Source organism: Babylonia areolata, chromosome 14 (genome assembly GCF_041734735.1).
Source record: "Babylonia areolata isolate BAREFJ2019XMU chromosome 14, ASM4173473v1, whole genome shotgun sequence".
NCBI lineage: Eukaryota > Metazoa > Mollusca > Gastropoda > Neogastropoda > Buccinidae > Babylonia > Babylonia areolata.
The window spans coordinates 10,339,983-10,351,957 of NC_134889.1; the positions used below are offsets into that span (position 1 = coordinate 10,339,983).

At 47.4% G+C, this 11,975-nt stretch overlaps 1 protein-coding gene across 1 annotated transcript in view; it reads left to right on the forward strand.

Annotated features, from left to right (window-relative positions):
- Positions 1 to 11,975, forward strand: part of LOC143289803 (laminin subunit gamma-1-like) — a 64,860-nt gene that overhangs the window by 46,142 nt on the left and 6,743 nt on the right. The window contains 10 exon segments of the mRNA XM_076598957.1: positions 302 to 493; positions 856 to 992; positions 1,488 to 1,660; positions 2,411 to 2,548; positions 4,363 to 4,537; positions 4,794 to 4,916; positions 7,556 to 7,670; positions 9,162 to 9,361; positions 10,294 to 10,452; positions 11,063 to 11,162. Of these exon segments, the coding sequence (XP_076455072.1) occupies positions 302 to 493; positions 856 to 992; positions 1,488 to 1,660; positions 2,411 to 2,548; positions 4,363 to 4,537; positions 4,794 to 4,916; positions 7,556 to 7,670; positions 9,162 to 9,361; positions 10,294 to 10,452; positions 11,063 to 11,162 (1,512 nt within the window).

Here is an 11,975-nt window from a genome sequence, read left to right on the forward strand (position 1 = left end):
CAAAAAATCATTTCAGACAATAGGTCTGTCTTCAGGGACTGTGCTAATGGACAGTGACTGTGGAGGATAAGGCAAGTCCTCAGAAAAATTATGAATATTAATCAGTAAAGAAAGCAAAGATATCATGGATACAGCACCTGTCCACAGACTTCTTGCCATGCTTAGACCCACGCAGACACTGCATTTGCTTATCTTACCCATCGTGCCACAGATAGTGTGTTACCCATCGTGCCACAGATAAGTGTCTTACCCATCGTGCCACAGATAAGTGTCTTAACCACTGTGCCACCTTCCCTCACAGACTGCCCACAGTGCTACGACCTGGTTCAGGAGCAGGTGACGATTCACCGAGGCAAGCTGCGGGACCTGACCGCGCTGATCAACAGCATCGGCAACAACCCCTCCCTCTTCAACGACTCCAAGTTCATGTCGGTGCTGGGCCAGGTGAACTCCTCCATCACCATCCTGCTGGACGAGGCACGCGGGGCATCCAGTGAGTCCGGGGGGGGAGGGGTTGGGGGGATGGGGCGGGGACGGAGGGTGATAGGTGATGGAGGGGTGGAGATGGGGAGTGGGTGGTGATGATGGGTATGAGGTTGGTAGCGGAGATGGTGAGGGGGGATGATGAGGGGGGAGTGGTCACACACATACACACACAAAAGTTAATATACATATGTGCACACACACGTACACACACGCACACATGCACACACACGCACGCACACACGCACACACACACACACGCACGCACGCGCACACACACACACACACACACACACACACACACACACACAGAGGTTGTGATGACCAAGCCGTGGTGAGGGCCCGGGATGACGTGTGACCTTGGTGTGTCAGCGGGTGACGGGACAATCGGACAGCAGCTGCAGGACCTGAAGGGGGCGCTGCAAGAGGTGCTGGACAAGTGTGGACACATCACGCGCAGCATCACCGCTGCTGCCTCCCAGTCCAAGGAGAGCGTCCGTGACATTGAGGTCAGTGTGCATGTTGGGGGTGGGTGGGTGGGGGGGAGGCAGTAAGGGTGTGTGGGATTTTTGTTATGTGTGTTGGAGGGGTCTGTATAGGTTTTGGGGGGTGGGGAGGTTGTTTTGTATTGGCTATGTGTGTGTGTGTGTGTGTAGGTGGGGGTATGGGGGGTGTGGCGTACCCATTGAGGAATGATTGACAAATGAGGGAGAAACGTAAAACTTTAACATTTTTTTTTGGTATGAAAGGTTTCTGACTGATAGTCTGTGTACTTATCTGTATGCATGTGTGCATTCACAGTTGCTCAGACATACATGCTTGTTGACACATAGACCTATCTGATAACAGGTAGCTAAAATAGCCGGTACTTACACATCTTGTTCACACACCTGATTACAGGTAGCTGAATCGGCCAGAACTCACACACACACACACACACACACACACACACATGCACTCACACACGTACACATACCTTTATTGACACACCAATGTGATTACAGGTAGCGGAATCGGCCATTCGTCGAGCAGAGATGTCATTACGTGAAGCAGATGACTACATCAGCCGGGAGGGGAGACAGGCGCTGGCCCAGGCACTGGAAGCACTGCAGCAGTTTGGAAAACAGTCCCAGCAGATGACCGAGATTGCCCAGCGAGCCACCGATGAGTCCATCAAGTGAGTGGGCCTGTGTTTGTCTGACAAATAGTGTCACCGTTTTCTGCAAGTTAAGAGCTTGAAATTTCCTCCTCTTTCGTGAGCAACTGACAAGTTGATGAAGAGAGTGGGGCGGTTTTTTTCTGGTATGAATTGAATCCCCTTCTTCTGCAAGTTATGAGCTTGAAATTTCCTCTTTCATGAGTGACTGACAAGTTTTTCTGTTATGAGTTGTATACCTATCTTCTGAGTTGTGAGCTTGAAATTTTGTCTTTCTCTTTCATGAGTGACTGACAAGTCGATGGAGTGAGTGGGGCTGCTTTTTCTGTGTTAATGAATTGTGTCTCTTACCATCTTCTGGAATTTCTGTGCCAGAAATTTCCTCTTTTTCCATCGTTTGCTAAATGTCCATTGTAATGTTGGTTGGTTCATAGAATCTTATTGAGAGGAAAGTACGTTGGGTGTGTGATTGTAGTGCAGTGTGTGTGTGTATGTGTGTGTGTGTGTGTGCGTGTGTGTGTGTGTGTGCATTTTTTTGTTTGTGTGTGTGTGAGAGGGAGAGAGGTGAACAGAAATGTGTTAGAGTATTTTCTCGCATGCATGTGCAAGCAGGTGGGTGCCTGTTTGTGGGTGCCTGTTTGTGTATTTTGGCACAGGCATACCTGTGTTCATAGACATTTTTGACACGTTTCCACTTTTGGTCTTCATCGGTGTCCAAGAGGTGCTGAAAGACTTGAACCTGTAACCATCAGAACCCATTCCTTTGTACAGGCAAATGCAGGACGCCACCATGATTGACAACATAGCAAAGAACGCCGTCAACACGTCTCAGGAGGCACAGAGACTGGCAGAGGAAACTCTCCGAATGCCTGACACCAACCGTGCAGAGATAGAGCGACTGACCAGAGAGTGAGTGGTCTGTGCAGTACCATCCCCATGTTAAAACCCCGTTGACAGGCGCAACAGCTGTGTGGTCAAAGGGTTGGATTTTCAGTCCTGGGTTCAAATCTCAGTCACAGCCTTGTGGGTAAAGTGTGGAGATTTTTCTGATCTCTCAGGTCAACAGATGTGCAGACCTGCTAGTGCCTGAACTCCCTTCGTGTGAATACACATGCATAAGATCAAACGTGCACGTTAAAGATCCCATACTCCATGTCAGCGTTTGGTGGGTTGTGGAAGCAAGAACGTACCCAGCATGCACACATACACATATCCCCCCCCCTTGAAATGAAGTATGACTGCCTGTAGGGCGGGGGTAAAAACGGTCATGCACGTAAAAGCCCACTGGTGTATACAACATGGGAGTTGAAATGTTCTCAGTCTCTGTAGAATAACATCCTCCATTGTTTTCTTCATCAACGTCACTGTTATGCTTTTCATCTGATGAGGCTCGCCTCTCAGTGACTGATATTTTAGTGACGGAAGTGTGTCTCTTTGAGGTATATGCCTGCAGATTAAGTAACTGATTGGTGGCTGACATGCCAAGTTTGTGATGACTTAGATATGTCTGGTTATCTGGCCTGACCTGGAGTTGGAAAGCCTGCAGTGTCATCATCATTGCAGGGTCATGGTCTTTTAAGACATTTTTTGTTGAATAGTTTAAGCAAAAATTATCTGTGTCAATCTACACACTGCATGTTTATCTTGTGCTGAACTGTTTTTGAAGGTTCTCCGATGTACTGTGTGTGTTTGAGCTACAGTGTGTGTGTGTAGGTTTGTGATGCACAGTGTGTGTGTGTAGGTTTGTGATGCACAGTGTGTGTGTGCAGGTTTGTGATGCACAGTGTGTGTGTGTAGGTTTGTGATGGACAGTGTGTGTGTGTGTAGGTTTGTGATGCACAGTGTGTGTGTGCAGGTTTGTGATGCACAGTGTGTGTGTGTAGGTTTGTGATGGACAGTGTGTGTGTGTGCAGGTTTGTGATGCACAGTGTGTGTGTGTAGGTTTGTGATGGACAGTGTGTGTGTGTGTAGGTTTGTGATGCACAGTGTGTGTGTGTAGGTTTGTGATGTACAGTGTGTGTGTGTAGGTTTGTGATGCACAGTGTGTGTGTGTGCAGGTTTGTGATGCACAGTGTGTGTGTGTAGGTTTGTGATGGACAGTGTGTGTGTGTGTAGGTTTGTGATGCACAGTGTGTGTGTGTGGGTTTGTGATGTACAGTGTGTGTGTGTAGGTTTGTGATGCACAGTGTGTGTGTGTAGGTTTGTGATGCACAGTGTGTGTGTGTAGGTTTGTGATGCACAGTGTGTGTGTGCAGGTTTGTGATGCACAGTGTGTGTGCAAGTTTGTGATGGACAGTGTGTGTGTGCAGGTTTGTGATGCACAGTGTGTGTGTGCAGGTTTGTGATGCACAGTGTGTGTGTGCAGGTTTGTGATGCACAGTGTGTGTGTGCAGGTTTGTGATGCACAGTGTGTGTGTGCAGGTTTGTGATCCACAGTGTGTGTGCAGGTTTGTGATGCACAGTGTGTGTGTGCAGGTTTGTGATGCACAGTGTGTGTGTGCAGGTTTGCGATCCACAGTGTGTGTGCAGGTTTGTGATCCACAGTGTGTGTGTGCAGGTTTGTGATCCACAGTGTGTGTGTGCAGGTTTGTGATCCACAGTGTGTGTGTGCAGGTTTGTGATGCACAGTGTGTGTGTGCAGGTTTGTGATGCACAGTGTGTGTGCAGGTTTGTGATGGACAGTGTGTGTGTGCAGGTTTGTGATCCACAGTGTGTGTGTGCAGGTTTGCTGACGCCAGTGAGCTGTATGACCGGACGGAGGAGCTGGCCAAGGTGGCCCTGGAGCGGGCCAATGAAGCCCACAAGGAGGCGCTGGACATGTTCCGTGAGGCCCAGAGCCCCCTGCCCACTGTGGACGTCAGGCAGCTGTCGGACGACGCTGCCAAGATCAAGGAAGATGTAAGGTTTCTTTCTTTTTGAATGAATGAATTGATTGCTTATCTTTTTTATAGGTGTGCTGTGACAGTTTCCTATGTCAAGGATGTAAGGTTTCTTTCTTTAAAATTTAAAAAAAGAAAAAAAAAATTATTCATTATTTTTTGTGATATGTGCTCTGGCAGTTTCCTGTGTCGTGGATGAGAGATATTCTGTACTTAGATACAGTACAGTGCAATATAATTTGAAATAAATTTTGTTTGGTTTCTCTGTGGTTTAGGCAGCCGCCCTCAAGCTGCGGGCAGATGAGCTGATGAAGAGCAACAAGGACCTGCTGGCAGAGGTGGAACAACAGGCCAACCTGTCCCGCTCCACACTGACCGAGGGCAGAGGACTGCAGCAGGTGAGGCTGTCTTACCTGTTGTTGTTGTGATGGTGGTGGAACAGCAGGCCAGGCTGACAGGGTACAAGGTTGGAGCAGGTGAGGCTGTCTTACCTGTTGTTGTTGTTGTTGTGATGGTGGTGGAACAGCAGGCCAGGCTGACAGGGTACAAGGCTGGAGCAGGTGAGGCTGTCTTACCTGTTGTTGTTGTTGTTGTTGTGATGGAGGTGGAACAGCAGGCCAGGCTGACAGGGTACAAGGTTGGAGCAGGTGAGGCTGTCTTACCTGTTGTTGTTGTTGTTGTTGTTGTGATGGTGGTGGAACAGCAGGCCAGGCTGACAGGGTACAAGGTTGGAGCAGGTGAGGCTGTCTTACCTGTTGTTGTTGTTGTTGTGATGGAGGTGGAACAGCAGGCCAGGCTGACAGGGTACAAGGTTGGAGCAGGTGAGGCTGTCTTACCTGTTGTTGTTGTTGTTGTGATGGTGGTGGAACAGCAGGCCAGGCTGACAGGGTACAAGGTTGGAGCAGGTGAGGCTGTCTTACCTGTTGTTGTTGTTGTTGTGATGGAGGTGGAACAGCAGGCCAGGCTGACAGGGTACAAGGTTGGAGCAGGTGAGGCTGTCTTACCTGTTGTTGTTGTTGTTGTGATGGTGGTGGAACAGCAGGCCAGGCTGACAGGGTACAAGGTTGGAGCAGGTGAGGCTGTCTTACCTGTTGTTGTTGTTGTTGTTGTTGTGATGGTGGTGGAACAGCAGGCCAGGCTGACAGGGTACAAGGTTGGAGCAGGTGAGGCTGTCTTACCTGTTGTTGTTGTTGTTGTGATGGAGGTGGAACAGCAGGCCAGGCTGACAGGGTACAAGGTTGGAGCAGGTGAGGCTGTCTTACCTGTTGTTGTTGTTGTTGTGATGGTGGTGGAACAGCAGGCCAGGCTGACAGGGTACAAGGCTGGAGCAGGTGAGGCTGTCTTACCTGTTGTTGTTGTTGTTGTTGTGATGGTGGTGGAACAGCAGGCCAGGCTGACAGGGTACAAGGCTGGAGCAGGTGAGGCTGTCTTACCTGTTGTTGTTGTTGTTGTTGTGATGGAGGTGGAACAGCAGGCCAGGCTGACAGGGTACAAGGCTGGAGCAGGTGAGGCTGTCTTACCTGTTGTTGTTGTTGTTGTTGTGATGGAGGTGGAACAGCAGGCCAGGCTGACAGGGTACAAGGCTGGAGCAGGTGAGGCTGTCTTACCTGTTGTTGTTGTGATACTGGCAAAGGTGGAGCAACAGGCCAACTATGCAGACAGATGTATGTAATGTGACTTCTTCATCTTCTGTTTTCGTGGGCTGCAACTCCAACATTCGCTTGTATATATGAGAGGGCTATTACATGTATAAGCCGTTGTTTTTTACCATGCCATGTAGACAGCCATACTCTGTGTATGGGAGTGTATGTAAGGTGACAGTCCAGCATGATGTGTTGTGGCATGATGTGTTTAGTTTGACAATCCTGTGTGATGTGTTGTGGCATGATGTGTGTGGTGTGACAATCCTGTGTGATGTGTTGTGGCATGATGTGTGTGGTGTGACAATCCTGTGTGATGTGTTGTGGCATGATGTGTGTGGTGTGACAATCCTGTGTGATGTGTTGTGGCATGATGTGTGTGGTGTGACAATCCTGTGTGATGTGTTGTGGCATGATGTGTGTGGTGTGACAATCCTGTGTGATGTGTTGTGGCATGATGTGTGTGGTGTGACAATCCTTTGTGATGTGTTGTGGTGTGATGTGTTTAGTGTGGCAATTCTGTGTGATGTATTGTGGCGTGATGTGTTTAGTGTGACAATCCTGTGTGATGTGTTGTGGCATGATGTGTGTGGTGTTACAATCCTGTGTGATGTGTTGTGGCATGATGTGTGTGGTGTGACAATCCTGTGTGATGTGTTGTGGCATGATGTGTGTGGTGTGACAATCCTGTGTGATGTGTTGTGGCGTGATGTGTTTAGTGTGACAATTCTGTGTGATGTGTTGTGGCATGATGTGTGTGGTGTGACAATCCTGTGTGATGTGTTGTGGCATGATGTGTGTGGTGTGACAATCCTGTGTGATGTGTGTGGTGTTACAATCCAGTGTGATGTGTTGTGGCATGATGTGTGTGGTGTGACAATCCTGTGTGATGTGTTGTGGCATGATGTGTGTGGTGTGACAATCCTGTGTGATGTGTTGTGGCATGATGTGTGTGGTGTGACAATCCTGTGTGATGTGTTGTGGTGTGATGTGTTTAGTGTGACAATCCTGTGTGATGTGTGTGGTGTGACAATCCTGTGTGATGTGTTGTGGCATGATGTGTGTGGTGTGACAATCCTGTGTGATGTGTTGTGGCATGATGTGTGTGGTGTGACAATCCTGTGTGATGTGTTGTGGCATGATGTGTGTGGTGTGACAATCCAGTGTGATGTGTTGTGGCATGATGTGTGTGGTGTGACAATCCTGTGTGATGTGTGTGGTGTGACAATCCTGTGTGATGTGTTGTGGCGTGATGTGTGTGGTGTGACAATCCTGTATGATGTGTTGTGGCATGATGTGTGTGGTGTGACAATCCTGTGTGATGTGTGTGGTGTGACAATCCTGTGTGATGTGTGTGGTGTGACACCCCTGCGTGACACGATGTGTGGTGTGTGCAGCGTGTGGACGAACTGCTGGCGGAGGTGGACGCGGCGCGTGATGTGGCCAGGCGTGCTGTGGAGTCAGGGGAGCAAACTCTGCGTGAAGCCAATGAGACTCTACAGACACTGCTGGGTGAGGGGGGCACAGAGCAGTCTTTGTGTGGTGTGGTGTGCTGTTCGTGGTCATGTGTGTGTATTCATGTGTGTGTGTGTATGTTTGTATGTGTGTGTGTATGTGTGTGTTAATGTTGTGCACGTGTTGGGTGAAGCCAGTGAAGCAGTGGATACAGTGGTGGGTGAGGGGGTGTCACACAGCTAGTGGCCATGGTTTGGTGTGTGAGGGACACAACAAGATGAGTTTTGTTTCATGACGGGTGATGGTGGATACAGGTGTTAATGGCCTGTGGGAGTACGACTTAGATGCTGTTGTGTGCCACATCTGTGTTGTTTTTGTGGGTTTGGGGAGGGGCTGGTTTGCATTTATATGTCCATGTCAGTGTGTGAATGTGTTTATGTCAGTGTGTGTGTGTTTGATAATCTGTGAGTCGGGTGTGTGTCGGGGGCGTGGGGGATAGTATTGTCAAATTACAGTTTAACAGAAAATGTATGAATAAGAATAGAAATAAAAATAGTTTTGATCATGTGTTAGCAATTTTGATTCAGCAAAATGTGTCAGCAGCGAAAAAGTCAAAGCCAGCTAAGCAGTGTGAACACCCCATCTTTCCATCCCCCAGACTCTGACCACCTGGTGTCAAAGTAATTTAAAAGAAAGAAAAAAGGGTGGCTCTGTAGTGTAGTGACATGCTCTCCCCAGAGAGAGCAGCCCAAATTTCACTCAGAGAAATGTGTTGTGACAACGAATGATACAATTCAATAGTTTCAATGGTATTAGCAGCAGTTAAACACGACACCATTGCCTATTGTTTCATTGCACAGAGAGTGTTAAACACGACACCATTGCATATTGTTTCATTGCACAGAGAGTGTTAAACACGACACCATCGCAATTTCATTGCACAGAGAGTGTTAAACATGACACCATCGCCTATTGTTTCATTGCACAGAGAGTGTTAAACACGACACCATCGCCTATTGTTTCATTGCACAGAGAGTGTTAAACACGACACCATCGCCTATTGTTTCATTGCACAGAGAGTGTTAAAGACGACACCATCGCCTATTGTTTCATTGCACAGAGAGTGTTAAACACGACACCATCGCCTATTGTTTCATTGCACAGAGAGTGTTAAATACGACACCATCGCCTATTGTTTCATTGCACAGAGAGTGTTAAACCAGCATAGTAATCAGAGGCACTGTGGCAGAGTTGGTCAGGCACTGGACTTATCATCCAGTGTTCACCATTGATCAGGATTCAGGGCCCCAGTTCAGCTTGGTGTTGTGTCCTTGGGAAAGACACTTTACTCCGATTTTCCTCACTCCACCCAGGTGTGAATGGGCACCTGTCTTCATTTGGGAAAGGTTAAAAGTGCTGAAGGAGAGGAAGGAGCCCCGCCTTCGTATACTGAGCCCGAAACACAGTGGATATGAAATCACTGCCCCACTGGCTGTAAAAGGCCTTGAACCTCAAGGAATGCTAACAGCCTCATTTCCCATCCGGCAGAGTTTGACCGCCTGGTGTCGGAGAACAAGGACGAAGCGGACGAGGCGCTGAAGAAGGTTCCGGAGATCAAGAGGATGATCGAGGAGGCCATGAGCACCACGCAGCAGGCACGCGACGCTCTGAGGGGCGCTGAGTCTGAGGCCAAGGAGGGGCTGAGGATTGCTGAGATGGCCGAGTTCACCGCCACTGAGGCCTCCAAGGTGGGTCTGACTGTCCGGTGTTGTTTTTCTCCTCACTTTTTGTTTGGAATGTTCAACTCGAGTTGTTTTTATTTGCCGAGAAACAACAAAAAACATGCAGAGATTACATAAAACATCATCAGTCACACACCCTCACAAATTATTTATACTTTTCATGTGTGTGTGTCATATGTACATATGTATATTATCCCGTCTCTGTGTGGCTTCATGAAATGCATGTGTTCACACAGGTACGCATACACACATGCACGCACGCACGCATGCATGTACACGTGCGTGCGCGCGCGCGCACACACACACACACATACACACACACATATTTTATGAGATGCATCTACACACAGACACACACATTTTGTGAAATGCATGTGCACTCACACACAAACACACACACACACACACACACACACACACACACATTCACACTATCACTCACACAGGTCAGGAAGAAGCATGGAATTTAGTTAGGTTGCATGTTTGGGAACAGTGTCAATAGAACAGAAAACTCAATTGCCATGGAAACGTATGGTTTATAAGACACTAGACAAATATGATATATTTGTGTGTGTGTATGTATGTATATATATATATATATATATATATGTGTGTGTGTGTGTGTATATATATATATATATAGAGAGAGAGAGAGAGAGACATATAGATAGACATATACATATATGTTACAGATAGACATATAGATATATGTTACAGACAGATAGACATATAGATAGCTAGACATATACATATATGTTACAGACAGACAGACATATAGGTAGCTAGACATATACATATATGTTACAGACAGAAACAGCCATGGACAAATTTCACCAGCTTTGGCCATTTGTTCTTGTAACATGAGCTTGCCAGGAAAGGTATTAGCAGGACATATGTCTTTTAATGATCTGTTTCTCCAAACATGTGTGTGTTTGCAGGAGGCAGAGAAGATCCGGAACGAGGCACGTGACACGAAGAACAAGGCGGTGACCCTGAAGGAGGAGACGCAGGCCCTGTCGCGGGAAGTGGCTGAAGCTGACCAGAGCGTCACAGACTATGAGAAACAGGCCGACTCTGATGAGGCCATGATCGATGAGGTGAGTCTCCCATGATGACAGACAAGGAAAATGGATCTTTTTTCAGATTGTGAAGTGTTCTTGTATCTTGCGAAAGGAAAGGAAAGGGACGTATGGAACTCGCATGCAGACAGGCACTCTCATGTATGCAGGCACATATGTGGATGTGTGTGTGTACATACGCTTGCATGCACATTTGTGCGTGCATACGCACACAACAAAACACAAATGCACAGCAGCACTCACAGGTATGCATCCAGATGCATGGATTGAAGGAGCTATTACTTTGCCATTAGTGCGTATAAAGCATGTTCTAGTTGGCCTTAGTTTTCTGCATTCACAACTTTTTTCAGAAGAGACATTGACTCTTTGTGACTGTGTCTTGTAAACCTCCTGGGTGTAAAGACAAATAAAATCTGAGTCTGATTCTCAGTCTGATTCACACAAACACACACGCAGGCATGGACACACACACACATGTTCACACATATGCTCCACATTATACTACACACACATGCACATTCCTTATTATTTAATTATTTATTTATTATTAGGATGTGTATGTAAGATCGTCATTGCCAGTGTTGTTGTGCTACCCTGATGATGATGATGTGGTTGTGGTGACCTACAGGCGAGGAAGAAGGCGAGAGAGGCACAGATCACGGCCGACGCTGCTGCGGCCAAGGTGAACGACGCCCTGAAGCAAGTGACCAGCATCAAGAACATCCTGAGTGAGTCTGTGCCAGGGTGTGGGCAGTGTGGTGATTTATGCATACAGCCAGACTTACGATGGAAGATTTGGGACGGGATGTGCATGTGCAGCTGTGCGTCTGTGTCGTTCTGACTGCCATTCAGTCCATCAGTTTTCTCTGCACTCAACCCATGGGCATTCTGTGAACTCAGTCAGCTTTATCTTATGGTCATTCTCTGAACTCAGTCCATGGTCATTCTCCTAGCTCAGTCCGTCTGTCTCTTAAGTCAGTCCATTAGCTGTCTCTTAACTCAGTCCATCAGTTCAACAGATGTCACTACAGTGATGACAGTGTCTGTTTCAGTGTGTATGTTCAGTCACTACTGTGATGACGATGTCTGTTCTAGCATATTGTGTTATCAGTCAGTACAGTGACGATGATGTCTGTGTTCAGTTACCACAGTGACGACGATGTCTGTGTTCAGTTACCACAGTGACAACGATGTCTGTGTTCAGTTACCATACTGATGACAATGTCTGTGTGATGTCTGTGTTCAGTTACCACAGTGACGATGATGTCTGTGTTTAGTTACCACAGTGATGATGATGTCTGTGTTCAGTTACCACAGTCACGATGTCTGTGTTCAGTTACCACAGTGACGATGATGTCTGTGTTCAGTTACCACAGTGACAATGATGTCTGTGTTCAGTTACCACAGTGACAATGATGTCTGTGTTCAGTTACCACAGTGACGATGTCTGTGTTCAGTTACCACAGTCACGATGTCTGTGTTCAGTTACCACAGTGACGATGTCTGTGTTCAGTTACCACAGTCACGATGTCTGTGTTCAG